A 19,434-nucleotide genomic window follows, 5' to 3' on the forward strand; every position below is an offset into this window, starting at 1 on the left:
TGAATTGTTTAGTGGATCAAAACCAACATTTAAAAAAAACAGAAAAGAAAACAGAGTATATTGCACTGTTAATATTAATCCATGAAACTTCTCTGTAATATGTAAAGATATTTCTTACTAGATCATGATGTAAAAAGTAATTAGCATGGGTTGCAGACCAAAGAAAAATTTGAAAAAATAGCTATTTCATAAGCTTCCTGTGAAGATTAAACAAATCAATACATGTACAACATTTAACCCAGTCACCCACATGATAAATGTTAGCTTTTTACTTCTAATCATTCTTGGAAAAGGTGGGCCAAGTAAGACAACTTGGAGTACTAGAAGATTATTAGTTCTGATTAGTTAATTACGAGAAGAACTTAGAACTTGTAATAGAGACATAACAAGGGAAGGCAAAAAAATCAAAGAGAACATTCCTTTTTTCCTGCTGAATGACACTTTTTATGGCATGCAAATCAGACAGTTTATATTAAAGTGTTGGCTTAGTGATATCCAGTGTTTCCTCATCAAAAGTATTTTAAGATTTTTATGTAAAAGTGCTGTGGCACATCATTGTTAATCATAGACTCTAGATAACAATTCAGTACAATTTTCAAATGCAAGAGGACTAACCTTAACCTGAAAACAACTGCCATTTTCACGAGGGTGGATTCAGTCAACATTAGTGTATCTGAATGTTGGCCTGGCTCACTGTCTGAATGGCAGTGCCTTCTGATGCAATGCATGCAATACTAGAGTGCTAGTACACATCTGAGTCACCTGGGGAGCTTGTTTAAAAAGAAAACTTCACGAAGGTGGTGGTGCAAGCATGTGTGTCCAGTAACTTGGGGGCCTGAGGCAGGAGGATAGCTCAAGCCTAGAGGATCGCTTGAGCCTAGGAGCTTGAGTCCAGCCTAAATAACACAGTGAGACCTCATCTCTAAAAAAAAGACAAGACAGCAACATGGGCTCTCCCCGAGTTGATTCACTACCTTTGGAATAGAGCTTAGCATCTACATGATAATGAAAAGAAATTCTGCATGAGTTCAGTGCTAGCTGTGCCCCCAGTTAACTCTGTGTACTGGATAAAGAAATTCTCTAATTGGTGCCTCAGTTATCAAATGCAAGACTTTTAGTTAAATTATTCACAGGCTCAGTTTCAGTTTTAAAAGTGCTATATCTAAATGGTTCCTTAATATTTTTAGCTTTTCTTTTACAATACTTTTATAATTAGAAAATAGTTAATGCATATAGGTTGCAAAGATTTTGGCAGTTTTGTGCATTAAGAAGAAAATTAAAATTAACCCTAGTTCCATCACCAGATTACTGTTAACATTTTATATCTGGTTAACTCCCAGCTTAAACACAACTATGCTTTTGTCCCCACCCTCCTATCTAAGGAGGTATCTTCAACTAGCATCCATTTATTCCTGCAGAGATTAACAACGAGAAAAGAGAATCAATCTAAAGATTTTAAAATGCTGATTGCTGCTGTTCCTGGCATGTGCCAATCAAGTTCAAGATTAATGTTTAACTTTCTCTGAAAAAAATTTTGCTACTTGTGACAGTTTATTAGAAAACACTGTAGTGATTATTTGACAAAAGAATTTAGATTTGACCAAATAAGGCCCTGAAACTCTTAAGTCAAATCCATTCATTCAATGAATATTTACTGAACACTTACTAAGCGCCTGCGCCATGCTAGGGACCTAGCTCTAGGATGGAAACTGAAGGGACATAGGCAGAGTAGTTGCCCTTAAGAAACTTAACACTCATGGAATAAATACGATTATTTCAGACAGTGGTAATTACTATAAAAATAAGTTACCATGATTTTCTCTAAGTAACTAGGACAAAGGTTTACAGGGGTGGTAGAGGTAAATTCTGTAATCAGTGGTCAAGAACACCTTTATGAAAGCGGGTCATCTCAACTGAGACTTAAATGCCAACAAAAGCCAGCCATGGAAAAGGCTCAAAGGGAGAACATTCCAGATATTCTATATGAAAAGAACCAGATAATATCAATAATTACAAAAAAAATCCATGCACGCTCCTACTTAAATACATGGATGGATTTATTTTTTCCCCCTCATTCAAATATTCATTGATCATCTACTATATGCCAGGTACTATATGAGCTGCTGGGAACAGATCTGTTGATATGACAGATTGGCTAGGTTTCTGCCCTCCTGGAGCTCATACTCTGCGGGAGAAGAACAAACAAAAGTCTTCAAGGATTTAACAACATAACAGAATGTGTTAAGTCGAGAAAGAAAGTGCAAAAGTCAAGCACTCAGAAGCAGCTCCAGTTTCTTCAAAGGAAAAAGTTTTGAAGTTGGCTTCTTTATTCTGCCGGAAAATGTGATCATAGTTCCAAACAGGCAGCACCTTCAGACTTTGTCCAGGAAACAGGGCTACAGCAAATGATCAGGGCAGGACCCTGGAACAGATCTACGCCCTGCCAAGCATTTTCATTTGCAAGGAGACATCTAGGGAAAGGATGCTACAGAGAACTCCCAACTCTTCTCTATCTTCAGCAGCCACTCAAATACATGTGGAAACAATCCCATCAAAATAAAAAATGTATCAGTGGGATCAGACCCCTATTTCCTCTCCAGACTCATTCTGCACCACTCTCCCTTCCCCACAATACATCTTCGCACTAGCCCTAAGCCCTTCCCGTACCTGAGATGCTCTTTGCTGTGATCTTCACATAGCTGGTCTCTACTGCCATTCAAGTCTCAGGTGAAATTTTCTCTTCTCAGAGAGGTCTTCCATAAGTTTTATTTTCCTCAATGGTAAGTGGTTGCCTACATTTTATTGCCTATTATCTGTGTCTTCTTTATTGAATATAAATCTGTGAGATCAGGGATAATATCCATTTGATCACTGATCTATTCTCATATCCTAGAAAAAGCGTCTGCCACATAAGATGCTCAAGAAATACTGCTGTTTGAAGAATGAGCAAACAATATGTGAAGGATGACAGTGATATCCATCTCAATCAAGTGTGACAGAAATGAAGCATTAGAGAAACACATTTCTGGACAGAATTCAAATACTGAATTTGTTAAAAAAGTTTCTTGTGGCCAACACAGTATATACAGCATTTAGATTTTCTTTTTTCCCCTGCCTTCACTAAAAATAATTTTTTGGATGGTGTAAGTGACAGCATGGCTCTGAAGCTGAGCACTTTTATATCTGTTTGACACAGGGGTATTACATCCACAACATAATAATGATCTCCGTTTATTGTAATATGACACTACTTATCTTCAAGTTTTAGCTTGAAACACTGGAAAAAATATAAGGTTCCCCAAAGTTTAGCAACTGTATTTCTCAACACACAAACATAGGAGCATTTAAAAGGTAAATGAGTACAGCTGTAATTATTGTCTAGCAGGCAAAAACATTAATTTAATAGGAAAATCAAATTATAAGGATTACATTTTAGTTCCCAAATCACAAAATGACTTTAGGACTTTAAAGGGTCCTCAAGAGCCAAACAGGTACTTTAAAGTTTTAATAAAATTTCTATGAAGGCCCTTTAATAAAAAGCCAATGTTCTTACCACCTTGATTTCAAAACATCTTAAATTTTTTCCTTTTAAAAAATGTGTATAATTAAAAAAATTTATACTGTGGTTTTAAAAAAATTTATAAGGGGTCCAAGTGCAGTTTTGTTACGTGGATATGTTGTATGGTAAAACACCTTAAATTTTAATTTATGTAAAGTATAAACGCTAGCCACCTTGGTAACCAACTCACTCTCTGCATTTATATGTCAAATTATTCTAATGTCCTATGTCTTTTATCCATAGTTTGGGCTCTAAGAAAGGTGTCTACAAAAGACTTATGGAGGGCATAAAAATGTGGTCCTTTATTATTCCATTTAAGTAAAAGTTATTTAGTCTGGCTTCACAAAGGATTTTAATTCAAGTTACACTAAATTTATAGTTTGCAGAATTTGATGTATTGCTCCATTTATTTAGGTCTTCTTTTAATATAAGTTTTACAGTTTCTCCATAGCAGTATCACATATTTTTTCTTAGATTTATTCCTTTATCCATTACAGGTTTTACTGCTACCTACATTACTTTCTAATTTTTCTTAAACAGGTATGTAAGAATGCAAATTTAGAAAGGAAAAAGCTAAGGCAAAAGACCAAGTAAGTTTGTGGAAATGAAAAAGATAAATATCCATGCCAGGAAAATACCAAATGTCTGAAATAGGAGAAGTATAAAGAAACAAGAAACTAAGCCACACTACAGATTATCAAGCTCACATATATGAAGACAAGGCAAAGCAAGGCTAAGGCCAAGGCCAAGATTCGATGGTTACGATACAACCAGGCATTTTAAGATTTGGATAGTTAATTACTTACATAGACAGTGAAAAGAAGAAGAAGCCAAAGGTGATCCTTGCCCCACACACCAAAAAGGACAACACCAACACAAGAGGGGCCAGATGCCTACAAGGCAAGTTGTAGGATATCCTGTTGCTGGGGAGTCAGCTCTAGACTGCAGCTACGCGCTGTTATATACTGCAGCTCTAGTCTGAGGCAGGCAGGGCAGAAAGTCCCATACCTCATCAGAACTCTGGAGTGGATGAGAAACTATCATGACAGCCTCCAGGGGAAGGTAGGGAAGTGTTCCAGGGGGATCAAGTTGTACTGCCAGGGCTCAGATAAGATGCAGCTTAAGCCTCTGCCTATATGGAATTGTGCGAGGTCAATGGGTGTCACAGCCTTTTCCCCGACACAAAGAATAAACAAAAACAGTACCCTCCTTTGCTCTTCTCCTCTCTACAAAGCACTCTATCAGTTCAGTCAGTGAAGGGGTCAAGTACAAATGGGATGCCATCCATCATTATTCATTGGTCCCATACTGTAATAAAGAACCTGACTTTATTTCTTGATGTTCAACTCCTGATAGCTTTTAAGCTTTACCCTCCTCTCCCTCTTCCCTTTCTGCTCCACACCTGGGCAAACTGATGAGAAAGCCCAGGTGCTCACTCCTTTGGTGCCAGCGAGAATTTCAAACCATATGCAGGAACCCTCACCCCAGCCTTACCCCGCAACCACCATAAAAGCCCCAGTCTAATCTCCTGTCCCATTCTCTTAAGACATTCTCCAACCAGCTTGAGAAGCCCACCCTGTTCTCTCCCCAGAAGAGCCTCATTATGTGAGTAATAAGCCTTTTCATATCCTCTTGGTGTGTGCATGTAGAGTCATCAGTCTTGACATCTAAACCAAATTTTGGGTGGTTGTACATCCTGTATCTGCAGAGTGACCAAAACACATGTCTTATATGAACACTATGATAATGTGTATTCTTACCCTGAAAGTTCATTTCAAAGCACTTAAACAAAAATGTTTAAAAGTACATATTATAAGTTCTCCTTATACTGACTTTGTTTATTTTACCACCTTTAAGAACAGAGGAAATGCAGTTGCAGACAGAATGGAAAAAGTATTTTTCTTGTCAATGATGTGAACACCTTGACGAGGAAGAGTCTAAAGCTGAATTCAGGTCAGTAGACAAGGCTCGATGACACTGGTCTCAATCCCAGCCCTCTGAACCTTACTCTACTCATGTACTCAAGACTTCCAAATTTCAGCTTCTGGCCGGGCATGGTGGCTCATGCCTGTAATCCCAGCACTTTAGGAGGCTGAGGTGGGTGGATCACCTGAGGTCAGGAGTTCAAGACCAGCCTGGCCAACATGGCAAAACCCCATTTCTACTGAAAATACAAAAATCAGCCAGGTGTGGTGGTGTGCGCCTGTGATTTCAGCTACTTGGGAGGCTGAGGCAGGAGAAAATCACTTGAACCCGGGAGGCGGAGTTTGCAGTGAGCTGAGATTGCGCCACTGCACTCCAGCCTGGGCGACAAAGCAAGACCTTGTCTCAAAACAAAACAAAACAAAACAAAAAAACACAAATTTTAGCTTCTGCCCCAACCCATCTCACTAGAGCCATTTTCCTATTTCTAAATTACAGCTGACTACGCACAACTGGAGAACATGTAGACATTTCTAGGTAAAAATGTATCCCAATCTCTGTAGCTAAAAAATTATCTTAATATCTGTCTCCCTGACCTGGCCTCCTGCTTTCCCTGTACTGGGTAATGCCCACCTTCCACTTGCTTTCTCAAGTTAGAAACTGGAGAGGCATCCTTGATTCCTCCTTTCTCCTCCATAACCTGTGTCCCATTAATCACTGAACCTTGCCAATGCAACCTCCTAGGATGGCTGAAACCCAACTTCTTCTCTCCCAAGACTCTGCTTAAAAATTTCTAATGGGAACCACTAGAATAACCCCTTAAAAAGCTATCTTTTGGATCTGTATATGTAAAGAAGACATATTCAAAATATCCAAAAGAGAATACAATGAGGATGCATTTCTCTCCATACCTGCCCCAGCTTGTGCTGCTTTTTCCAAAGACATTCTATGAGTGGAGAAATGGCTGATTCTAGGATGGGGGTAGGAAATACACAAGATGACTTTGGAGCATCTTGTCATGCGGAAAGTAAGGAAGTGCTCAATATACCCCAACCCCTCACAGACAGAGGTATGTTAAAGGAGCATGGAAGCCTACTGAGAGAGTTCCCAATGGTCAAAACTGAAATGATTTGAGCAACAAAAGAAATGAAGTGGTGGGGTGCTGTGGCTCAAGCCTGTAACTCCAATACTTTGGGAGGCTGAGGTGGGAAAATCGCTTGAGCCCAGGAGTTTGAGACCAGCCTGGGCAACATAGTGGGGCCTTATTTCTACATAAAAGAAAAAAAAAAAAATACTGGGTGTGGTGGTGCATGACTGTAGTCCCAGCTACTCAGGGGGCTGAGGAGGGAGGATCCCTTGTGCTCAGGAGTTTGAGGCTGCAGTGATGCAGTGAGCTATGATCACACCAGAGCACTCCAGCCTAGGGGCAAGAAAGACCGTCTCAAAAAAAAAAAAAAAAAAAAAAAAAAAAAAAAAAAAAAAAAAAAAAAAGGAAGTAGTATTGGGTTTTAGTCAAAAGTGAAAAATTACTATTAATATATTTGAGTTCATAGTAGTATAATGACTAAACAAATAAAAATGGGAGAAGAGACCTATCTCCAGCAGGAGAAGTTCAAATAATTTATGTAGCTACTCCGTCCTCAAGGAGGGGCAGCATAATTCCCCACCCCTTAGGTATGGGGTAAGCATAGTGACTTCTTTCCAAAGTACACAGTCTGGACAAGAGGAAATAAAGAGTAACTTTACAGTGGAGAAACTGACAAACACTACCTCAGCCAGGTAATCAAGGCCAATATTAACAGTCATAAATCATGTTGGTAGTATATACCCTTATAGGATGTGATGAAAATGGCACTTTACTTCTGTGATCTTCCTTCCCCAAACCTATAACCTCAGTGTCATCATGAGAAAAGCATTAAACAAATTCTAATAATAGGGCAATCTACAAAATACCTAACCAGTACTCCTCAAGATTATCAAAAACAAAGAAAATCTGAGAAACCACCACAGCTAACAGAAGCCTGAAGAACATGACAACTGTCATGTCCCAGAACCAGAAAAGGCCATTAGATGAAAAACTAAGGAAAAAAACAAAAAAAAAAAAACCAAAAAAACCTGTGGACTTTAGCTAATAGTAATGTATCAGTATTGGTTCATTAATTGTAACAAATATACCATACCAACATAAGATGTTAATAATAGGGTGAACAGAGTGTGCAGGTTATATGGGCACTCTTGTACTACCTTCTCAATTTTTCTGTAAGTCTAAAATTGTTCTAGAAAATAAAACTATTTTTAAAATTTTCCCCTTTTATCAACTATTTAGACAGGAAGTTAAAAATTGCAGGCCTAGACTAGGCATGGTGGCTCACACCTATAATCTCAGCACTTTGGGAGGCCAAGGTGGGTGGATTGCTTGAGCTCAGGAGTTCCAGACCAACCTGAGCAACATGGCAAAACTCCATCTCTACCAAAAATACAAAAATTAGCTAGGCGTGGTGCTATGTACCTGTAGTCCCAGCTACTTGTGAGGCTGAGGTGGGAGGATGGCTTAAGCCTGTGAGGCAGAGGTTACAGTGAGTCAAGATTGTGCCATTGCACTCTAGCCTGGGCAACAGAGCCAGAAAAAAAAAAAAAAAAAGGAAAAGGCAGGCCTAAAAGAGAATAAATTACATCTTTATGTCTTCAATTTCTCTACATCTTCTACTGCTAACTTAACTCTCACACTTGGAGCTCCTGCCGTTTCAGAACTTGGGTCTTCATCCCTACACAATTTTAGATGGGTATAAGGAGACAAAATCTTAGAGAACAAACTACAGTGTGAACATAAAGAGTTTTTACATTAACAGAGTGTTAAATGCCACCACAGGTGTGAAGCTCACACTAGTCTTGACGTGGACTCTGTGACTTCAGAACCGCTCCCAGGTATGATATCTGAAGGTAAACACATCTACCAGGATAGCAGGGAGAGCAAAATGCCACTCAGGGCCATTTGCAGCCCTCTCCACCATCTGTGCTCCCTTCCTCCCAACAGGAGGACCGGAGACTGGAAGTAAAGACTGCCCAGAATAGAAGTCAGAGTGCCAAAGAAAGCCAGCCTTCTCCAGCTTTCAAAATTCACATTGGTATCAATGTTTATCCCCCATTCTCTTCAGTCTGGTTAGTCCCAAGTTCCTCTCATGGACTGCAAAAAAGCATTCCGGCCTGGCTGAATCTTTACTTTTCATCTGACTTTCTACTTTAATTTGAACTTGGCTTCCCAACTTTTCTGTTTCTCAAAGAGCAAGGAAAAGTGGTTTCAGGAGCAATTTAGAATCTGAACACAAAACAAGTAAGATGTCAACCTGTATGACGCGAACCATTTATATGAACTACATTATAAACTGAAAAGTTACCGAGGCAAATCCAAAATTCTTCCTAATCATGTTTTTGTTATTAGGTCCCTCAGATTCCCTGAATCTTTTTTCCACAACAAAAAGGGGCATAAACAAATAAATAAGGTTACAGTTGTACAGAAACTGTGATGTCAGTGTTCAGAACGGGCCCCAGTAGAACGCTGCTCGTCTTTCTTTCACGGAGAGCTAAAGAGCTCCCACCACACAGAGGCAAACATGTTAAATTCTGTCACCCACTAAGACAGCCATCTTGACTAAGCGTGATCTTGGTCCTAGGGCTGTGCTGCCCACTCTGCGACTTCTGGTGAGGCCCACATCTTCTTGCCAGGAAAGTCAACCATAACAAAGCCTTACTGCCATTCCTGTCGGGCGCTGGGTCGCGGGTGGTTACAAAGGCAGGGAGCCGAGCTTTGGGACACTAAGCTCTGTAACACATGCTTATTGTCTTTGAGTAACTGATGGAACTCAGTTATCTGACAGTGTCCCACAAAGATAGGAGGAGTTGTCTTCAGCACCATTAAACAGAAAGAGAACCAAACCAGTTTACTTAGTGCTTCATAAGTTGCCCTTCACCTTCTCAGATTTTATGTTGTACAAAAGGGGCTGTAAGTTAAAATGATACAGGTCTGATCAATGAGTCTTTCTTTTCTTTTCTTCTTTCCCTTGTTTCTTTCTTTTTGAGACGGAGTCTCTGTCATCCAGCCTGGAGTGCAGTGGCGCAATCTTGACTCAGTGCAACCTCCACCTCCCAGGTACAAGTGATTCTCATGCCTCAGCCTCCTGAGTAGCTGGGACTACAGGTACGCGCCACCATGCCTGGTTAATTTTTTTTTTTTTTTTTGTATTTTTAGTAGAGATGGGGTTTCGCCATGTTGGTCAGGCTGGTCTCGAACTCCTGACCTCAAGTGATCTGCTTGCTTTGGCCTCCCAAAGTGCTGGGATTACAGGTATGAGTCACTGTGCTGGGCTTGATCAATGAGAGTTTCTGACCAAAGGTTCCCAGCTCAACTTCACAGAAAAGATTATGAACACCAAAGCCCAACAATTTTAACCATAAATAAAATGCTATATACTTTACATCATGTGACATATGTAAACCAAACTGGGGACTCAGCAACAAATCACATTTCATTTAGTAACACGAGAGCAGAGTTGCACAGAGTGGGGTAAAAGGCTTTGAGACTACACAGGAGCACAAGGACCTTGGAGTAGTGTCTAAGGGAAGGAGCTGGACAGAGAAATGAGTGAAAGGCCAAGAAGAACATCATGTGAGGCCCGGATCCAGTCTGAGCACTGGCTGGCTGGCCCATTTGTGGAAGGTGTCATGTATCAGAGGAGAAAGCAGCAGGGTGCTCCTAGTCTCAGTGGAAGGCAGGGGCAGCCTGTATGGTATGTATTCATCAGGCAGAGCACCACACACCTCCGAGTTCTTGAATTTCAGTTCCCTCATTCATCACCCTTCTCTCATAATACAAAATCTCAGATCTGAACCACAAGTCAAAACTCAAAAGAGGTCACATACAAAAGGCGAAACCAACAGATCCTAAAAGCAGTAACAGAAAGGTTTAGACCTTGAGGCAAGGAGAGAAGGGTACCTGATAAAATCTAGATCAGCATGTCTCTAGAACAGAAGAAACGGTGACCAGGTCAGCTGGCTGGTCCTCCCACTGTCACAAGACAGATTTACTTCCACAAACCCTTCTCTTCCTCTGAGTCTATACTCAATAGTCAAGCAAGCACATTACTAGTACAATGGGCTCAAGGAAGCTTCACTCTGGAAAGAAATTTCTTAATAAACATTAGTCTCATATAAATTTGAGTGTTAGAAAAAACTAGTTTATGTTGCACAATCACTCGTAGATACTGTACATTAAAGTTTCAGATATTTAGATATGTCAGACTATCTTAGGAAGGAAAAAACAAAGAACAGGATGAGGGTTATCCACCTGTCTTCTACTTTCCCAACTTCCATACCACTGTAGATAGTTCACTCTGTTAGTTAAACCAATAAATGGAGTACAAGTACCTGATCGAGCAATGCCACTGTCCCTGTCTTCATTCTGTCCTCTGCTTGGCATATCAACTGGTGTGCTGTGTGCTAAGATAAAGGAACAAGGAAACCATGTTATTGGGCTCTTCAGAGATACAGTTTTTAAAATGACTGCAGTAATTTTCACATTTCAAAGTAGGCTACTGCTACTGATGATTGGCATAAGCTTATAACAGAGATTAACTAGAAGACAAAATTAAATATATAAAAAGATAATGAGAAGAAAAGAGAACCAAGTAACTATCTCAAAAAGATCTGCCTGTATTCAGTTGTAGCATACGAACTTTTTTGAGCGATGTTCAACTCTTAAGAAAAAACTCTGAATAATAAATGATTTGTGCAGTTGATGCAATGAACAAACATTCTCAGGTAGATTTTTTTAGCCATTTTCTTCATTAGTAGTAGTATTTAAATGGCAATGTATTTTCAAAATGCTTTATAATCAGTTTTGGTAGTAACTGTAGGCGACTTAGGGAAGAGAAATACTTGAAAACCATTTCATAAATTCAAAAAATGTTTCTCTGTTTATAACCCACTCTCTTGGCAGATAGAAAACATTTATACTCATTTTCAAATATTTCTCCCTCCATTTCTTTCCATATACACCCATACACAGTATTATTGTAGAGTTACTTAGAAAAACTCATGTTCTGGCATGAATTGTGGAAAACACTCTGAAGTATTATAGACTTCTAGGAATGCTTCAGACTGACCTAAGCTGCATACTTATTGTGGTAGAAGGTAGATGAGATGCTGCTGTAGTGAAGTTTCAAATGAACAAGCAGCCCAGTGCTCCGCCTGATTATTATACTTGACAGCTATTTTTTGAAGCATGTTTATTTTCACAATTTTAATGAGAGTATTTAAACGCGTTTTCCTCACTCTAAGTAGGTGGGAGTGTGTCAATTTCATTAGGGTGACAGTTAACTATGGTACTTAGCATATTTCAGGCTACAAAGAACAGAAAGGAAAATACCATTTGCTATACTCACAACTTTAAATGTTAGTAATGGAGGTTCCCTACATGTTAATCATGCTAAGACAAGTTAAATCTCAGAGACACCAAGATGACTATACCTGTAAATAACCTAGAAATTGTATTTACACTACTTAAATGAGAGAGGGAGAGGAAGAGGGAGAGTGAGTGAGTGAGAGAGAGAGAGAGAGAGAGAGAGAGAGAGAGAGAGAAGTCTTCCATGCTCTTATTAGAGTGACTTTTAATGAAACTCCGTGCAGGTAAGGATGTAATTGAATAAATGGATAAAAGACACCAAGGCAAAGGGAAACAGTTCATAGTAGCAGAAGAGGCCCAGAAAAATGAGAAAAAACAATCCTCTTCGAAATACTAAGGGCTCATTTCAGATCAAAATCAGCTTATACTAGAGTATTAGTCAAGACATTTACAAGAGAGGTTCATTGGCAGAATTTTCAATACACCATGGATTTGGCCGCATTTGAAACCGATATCTGTGATCACAAGAGCCCCTTGGATTTCTAGAGAGGCACAAGTAGGATTTTTCCTAAGAACCTGCACAGGATTTATTAATATGTGTGGGTCACACTGTACTCAGCATTCCACACAAACCTGCAAAGAAAGAAGCACTCCGGGTGAGCCGGAGAGGTCCTCCTTCAGCTACCCCCTGCAGCAGTTTGCTGCTGCATGCTTGCAGCAGACCTAGAGATGGAAACACATAGAAGAGGGCAAACAAAGTACACACACACAAAAAATAAATACAGATTAAAGATAACGCAAAAAAAAAAAAAAAAAAACCCACAACAAACTCAAATAAAGCAAAACACACACCCACAATAGTGTATTCAGAAAGAAAGAATTTGTTTGTGTGTCTGATTTTACCTAGGTTACTTCCAGTACGACAAGGACCCAAACTATTCTGATTTGTATTCAGTTTTCCCAAATTAGGATCTTGGTTGATGTACTCAAAGCTGTCTTGCAAGCTATATCCGGAGAGGGAAGGAAAAGGAGAAAGAGGATACGAATGTCAAGAAGTTACCAAAGCTGTTTTCTAATAAATAGACTTCCAAATGTAGACCACAACTGATCAGTCACTCAATACTTTTCCTTATAAACAAAGTCTCACATCTACCAAAGGGAATTAAACTTGCAACTTCAGGTGAATTTGTTGGAAGAAAACAAAAGCTATTTTGGATGTAGCTCAACCTATGTAACTAAACAACTGTACTTCTCACAATTTCATGTTATATAATAAGACACCAAACTCTAAATTTTGCTTCAGTGACTGACACCTGAGATTCTGTTATTCATTTCTACATTTTGCTTTAGCAACTGACAGATAACATGTTGCCATTCGTTTCAAGTATTTTACATAAACTCTCAAAACGAAATTAATTTTTACTCTTGGTTAACATCAATAAGCAAGTCAGCAACCTTTTCAGGAATAAAATATAACAGAAATTATAATTCTTATAGGAGTTTCATTTCACAACTTCTAAAAGAATTACTCATAAAATATGAGGGAAGCAGATTTTATTAATTTATTGTATTTATTAACAATTAAACTAAACACTTTTGCTGTGTGTAGAGCTGACAAAAACAACAATGACCAAAAGACTGAGAATAATGCAGCATAATGAAGCCAAAATAATTTTTACTTAAATCTGCATGTAAGGGAATTAATGCAATAAATGTTCAGGTAATCCCAAGGGTCTGTTAGAAACAAATCTCATAAGAAATAAATAACAATTATCATATTGGCTTAAGTCATGACAGTCCAATGTTAAATGTTCAAACTGTTTTGTTGAAGAGTAAGCCAAGACTCACTCAATGGTATTCAAATATATAGAGAAATATTTTTAATTTCCCAGGATAAGAAAAAACAGCTTTCACTTGACCCCTAAGAATGTCCTTTAATTTATAACAAGCCCTTTTAAATGTATCAAAGTACAACTGGTGTTTTGTTGTTTTATTTAAAATTGAAGTATATGAAATAGTTCTGCTTGAAAGTTCAAAATACATGAATGCATATGCCAAATGAGCTTAAGTTCTTAGATATTTCAGAATAATGTAGCCCCTTCCCTTTTGTTCTTTATTTTGATTTCCCAGGAAATTAAAATTGGTGACTGGGTAACAGATGGAGACTCAAAACACATAAAGATAGCCATCTGTCTTTAGGGCCACCTAATAAATAAAGTCAAAGGCCTTTTCCCACTCACTGTTGATAGGACAGTAGCCACTTTTAAAACCTCTTTGTTAATTTGGACTCATTCTGCTTCTCATTTCAAAATGCCTTATGGCCCTTAAAGAATTATTCTATCTAGATATACACTTTAAAAAATGGGGGTGGGGAATGCAAAATCCTACACTTACTTATTTGTACTTCCACAGAAGCTGCCCATTCTAGCAGAGAAGACTTTACTAATCATCAGTTGTGGAGGAGAACTGGGGAGCGGGGGAAAGGAGAGAGGAAAAATACATTTATGAGTTAAGGAGTCAATACCACCATCCCATTTCTCAAAACTGGTAGAAAAGGAAGCCCAGACTCACCGTATGTAGTGTATCTTTAAGGTGGAGCCTTTGTAACTCATGGCAACTGAGCCAAACATCATTTCCCCCAACATGTTGACATCGGAAGCTGGTCGTGTGTACTACATGCAAGAAAACAAAATCAAAGCTAGTACATGGAACATGACGTGCAATGCAACAGAAAATAATGTTTATTAATCTCATTAGTGTCATCGGTGATTAAAACTATTTCTCAAAGCTTCAAGTGGTCATCTTACAATCTTAACTTATAATGGCAATTGCCTATTTTCCCCCCAAAGTATTACACATGTTTGTGATTTCTTCTCTATACACAACATCATCACATAGGATCCAAGTGTTTTATCAGAGTTCATTTTATTTTATTATGAGAAACAAAGATTACTATTATCTCCATTTATAAACTCTAAATAGAAAGGTTCAATTATGAAAATAACCGTTAACTCTTCTCTTGGTACTAAGAAAACATCCTGAAAAAAATATAGTTCAGTATTATTCAGCCAAATAATTAACAGTATGGAATAAAAAATGCCCATTGCTGCAGATAGGGTTTTGTGAGGGTCCAAAAGATAACCAATGGTCTGATAACTCTAAAGTTTTACAAAAGTATTTCAAAAACATTTGATCCCTCTAGCTTCTGACCAGTCTCTCTCATGCCTTTTACCATCCAAAGAGTGGACTGCCTGCCTCCTCTTCCTCTACTCTCACTGGCTTGTTAATCTACCGCAGCCTGATTTCACCTCTTAGCTCAAACTAGTCCAATTGCTCCAATGATGACCTCCTCCCTCTTGGTCAAATCCAATGGACCCTTTCCAGTTTGCTTTATTAAACTTCTCTCAATATATTCGATTCTGTTCATGACTCTCCATTTTGAATCTATTCTTTCTCAGATCATCCCTTACTATGGTTTTGCCTGGAGGTCAACCCTACTAACTGCCTGCCTTTTCAACCATTCTTTCGATTTTGATTATTATTTACATAGAATACCTCCTACGTCTTTGTCTCTGGACCAGGAGCTCTCCTGGAGCTCTAGAATCGTATACCCCAATATATTCATTCACCTAGTGACATCTGAATGAGTGTCTTGGGATATAGAATTCTGAGCACCTATACTAAGTGTTGGTGACACACTGATGAACAGGATAGGTATGAATGCTGAGCAAACCGAGGTGCCACCAAAGCAACCGTGGTTCTGCACCCCGACCTACCAACTAGATTCTCTGTCACTGTGGTTTCCACCCAAGGAAAAACCTGGGAATCACCCTTAACATACTCTTCCGAATCTTTTTTTAAAATTCCAAATACATACACACATATAGACACATAAACGTACATATACTGACACACAAATACACACTTACTTATACATGGTTGCAGAGGCAGAAAGAGAAAGATAAATCTATCAGCTCTGCTCAGCTAGGTTCCTCTCTCACGTTATAGCTCATACCAACTTCTTCCCACTATATGCAGACAGAAACCAACTGGTTTTCACATTCTTTATTACTAACTTCAACCCACCTCCTTCACTTATAATCTGCTTTTTCTTGGGGTACAAGGGCCACATGCCAACTGTGATTCTCAACCTGCTGAAAATTCTACTGTATACTTTTTAAACTGCAGACTGCTGTGAGACCCAGGAGCACCGTGTCTCAAAAAGGGCAAACGCATGGCACAAATCCTGACTATGAAATTAACAAAATCCTCTAGACCCATTTGCTGGTAATTTCCTTAGTGTTGTTTTCCAGAAAATAGTAGAAAAGATTCTACATGGGTTTAAGAAAAGTTCAACATATTCTCCATCAATTAATACCCTTTTGCCATTCAATATTTATAAAACATGTCTTCCTTTTTATCTTGTTAGCTAATATTTCTCAAAAACCTCAACCCCTATCCTTATACACACACACACAGTGTGTTTCTTTCTGTTCCCATACAAGTCTTTCTTCCTTTTACTGGCATGTTCTATTTTCTTAGGATGCCCATATACATTCCTAGAATCCTCAGGAATTCTTACAACAAACCTGGAGAGTACATGTTTATTATTCTGGATCAGACAGCAAAGGAAACAAAGCAAGGTAACTTACCGGACTGGCAATATTTCTCATCTAGTACATACAAGGCTGTATCACCTCTGCTTGATTACAGTTTTTATTGGAGATAAAAGCCAAAGAGCAAAAACAACATTGATATGAAACATTTAAGAGTACTCTGTTGAATACTTGTCCTCATATTTCTGGAGTAGAGCCCTCGAGCGGCATTCTTTTCCGAGGAGAAAATACAGTAAATAACTTTAACTCCAGGGGCCATTCCCACAGAAACGATGGTTGTACCTGGTACTTTGGAAGCTGTTCCTTAGCATGGTGTGAAGATCCCCCAGAAGAACTGTGGAATGAGATGCTGCTGCTGCTGCTACTGCTGCTCACGCTGCTGACACTGCTGTTTCCCTGGCAGCACTTGGCTGATATTTTAATAGGAACATCCTCTGTTTTCTAAGTTAAGAGAGACAGGCAAGGTAAAATATTACTAAGTATATCAGGTTCGTTAACAGTTCTTCATTGGGAATTCCTTTTTAAAAGCATTCTGGTGTCTAAGTTGCATTAAAAAAGAGAAGTTTTTTTATTTTTCCCCAGTAATGACAAAAACATGGTTTGGGAAGGCAGAATGCTGAAGAATGGTTCTAGACAAAAGGAGGTAGGTTATGTATTAAGACTTTATCCTCTTTTAATAATTTAACTATTGTTTACACTTCAATTCATATAATTGATCTCTTTTGTTATTAGAGTTTTGGTTATTAGCTTTTAGTACTATGTAGAGTGATAATCCATTAAATTGATGAGGAGAAAGATGAGGCTTCAAATCCAAATTTTTACTAAGCAAATGGAACTAATAAAACAAAACTATTAACTTGGGCAGACTGGCTTGTGGGGTTTTTTGTTTGTTTGTGAGATGGAGTCTCACCCTGTTGCCAGGTTGGAGTGCAGTGGTGTGATCTTGGCTCACTGCAACTCCTGCCTCCCAGGTTCAAGCAATTCTCCTGCCTCAGCCTCCAAGTAGCTGGGATTACAGGCACGTGCCATCACGCCCAGCTAATTTTTTTGTATTTTTAGTAGAGATGGGATTTCACCATGTTGGCCAGGATGGTTTGATCTCTTGACCTCGTGATCCGCCTGCCTTGGCCTCCCAAAGTGCTGGGATTACAGGCGTGAGCCACCGCACCCAGCCCGCTTGTGTTTTTAATGACACACCTCCTCTAGTACTCCTTTAAAGGCAACAGGAAGAAAAATCATGAGGCTGAATTTGTAAGGATGAAACCAAAACCCTGAAACAGGAGCTACTGTGAATTACATAGCATGTGATGGAAATATGGTCTTCAAAGGTTAAGGACGACAGAGGATTCTCTACTATACATTCCCCAAATAGAGTTCACCACTAATTTTTATCACAGTGACAAAGGTATAAAGATAAACCTTTATTAATATTTATTTCCCCCCAAACATATTACTCCCTACAGAAGCTTCTTGCACCCTCTATGATAAGTTGTTTCTATTCTGAGTCTTCTTTGCCTTTCTTTTTTTCCTTGTGCAGCTTTTGCTTGGAAAAAAACATGAATGCAATTGCAGCTTATCTAATCTCCAATGTGACAGTCACACTGGTGGTCTAATGCAAATGCCGGCAGTCATGTGCTTGATACAAACGCATGACGTTTTGTGCTTGCCAAGGGAGGCTGGGGCGGTGGGGACTGAAAATGGGAAAAGAATGTAAGGAAAACACAAAATGTGCTGGACCACAATTGTCACTACAGCAATGATGGCATTCAAAGTGGTACTTGATTATTCCTGAGCACCCAGCACTCCCTCAACATGCTAAAGATACAGCTGCTACTTAATATCACTTAAGCCAGAAACGCAGCCCCTCAGAGGGCCTAAGTGACACGAAGTGCCACCTGCCTCAGACTGCTAGACCCTTTGGCTGGAGTACAATGCTGAACAGTCTATAAGCGGAGACAGCACCTGGTATAGTGAATAGAGCACCGACTGGATTCTTTTGCAGCCTTGGGCAAGCTACAAACCTCCTGAACCTAAGATGCCTTTTTGGTTAGATGAATGCTTCTAAGAAAGCCTATGTTTCCAGATTCCAGCATTACTACTGCTCTAGTACACTGAAGATTCCAGTTCCTTTTGAAAATTTGTGTTTCCTTTTCCCTCCACCTGCCACCACTATGAGCAGCCCCAGTGATAGGTGTTCAACTAGACCATCCATGTGAAGCCTTCAGAGAAATGGGAAATAATTCAAGAAATTAAGAGGTAAACCATCTCCTGTCCACCAAAGGGTCAAGTGCTGGCTCATCTAAATTTCTGTTACAAATCTAACCAGGAAAGCCTACGGTGAATCACCTGAGAGATCTCTTGGTTCCCCCCCCTCCACCCCCTTCACCTACCTAACAAGCCCAACAACTACTGTAATGATTAGCCACCTGGCAGAACTCCACTTTAAAACATTGTGGAATCCACCCAGCTAAACTGTGTTTAGTCAAACACTTCCTTCCTGCAGAAATGATCCTTATCAAAAGCAGGAAAACAACCCCTTGGCCCTGAAGAGACAAAGACTGCGTTATAAACTGTTCATTTACTTAGCTGCACATTCTACAAACTGCCAGTATTTGGTCAGTATGGATAGCAACTTACTGAACATAAAAGGAATGAATACAAGTGGATTTATTTAATTTGTAGGCATCTGAACAAATACTGAAAAGAGAATGAAAGGTCTAAAGTGAATTTACAAGTACCCTGGTCTCATATCCAAAAAGACCCAGAAAGGATCAGACTCTTCTCACCTTAAACATGTTAATTTACCATTCCTATTCTGCTTCCAAGGGATCAAGAGCTGCTCTGTCCTCACTCTACCCATCCCTTGTCACCCACCCTACACCACCACCACCACGACCACCACCACCACCACCCACCCCACCACCACCACAACAACCCAA

The 19,434-nt window shown here is 39.2% G+C and overlaps 1 protein-coding gene across 7 annotated transcripts in view; it reads right to left on the minus strand.

Moving 5' to 3' along the window:
* FNIP2 (folliculin interacting protein 2) overlaps positions 1 to 19,434 on the minus strand; it is a 140,446-nt gene that overhangs the window by 57,572 nt on the left and 63,440 nt on the right. For 4 of the 7 annotated variants that reach the window (XM_017859710.1, XM_017859706.1, XM_017859708.1 and 1 more), the window contains 6 exons: positions 16,778 to 16,936; positions 14,451 to 14,551; positions 14,274 to 14,345; positions 12,783 to 12,883; positions 12,513 to 12,602; positions 10,904 to 10,975 (listed from right to left, as the gene is read on the minus strand). In XM_017859710.1, the coding sequence (XP_017715199.1) occupies positions 10,904 to 10,975; positions 12,513 to 12,602; positions 12,783 to 12,883; positions 14,274 to 14,345; positions 14,451 to 14,551; positions 16,778 to 16,936 (595 nt within the window). The remainder of the gene's footprint in view (positions 1 to 10,903; positions 10,976 to 12,512; positions 12,603 to 12,782; positions 12,884 to 14,273; positions 14,346 to 14,450; positions 14,552 to 16,777; positions 16,937 to 19,434) is intronic. The other 3 variants (XM_017859712.1, XM_017859707.1, XM_017859711.1) reach the window with 1 other exon arrangement.

Source organism: Rhinopithecus bieti, unplaced genomic scaffold (assembly GCF_001698545.2).
Source record: "Rhinopithecus bieti isolate Rb0 unplaced genomic scaffold, ASM169854v2 scaffold_50922, whole genome shotgun sequence".
Lineage (NCBI taxonomy): Eukaryota > Metazoa > Chordata > Mammalia > Primates > Cercopithecidae > Rhinopithecus > Rhinopithecus bieti.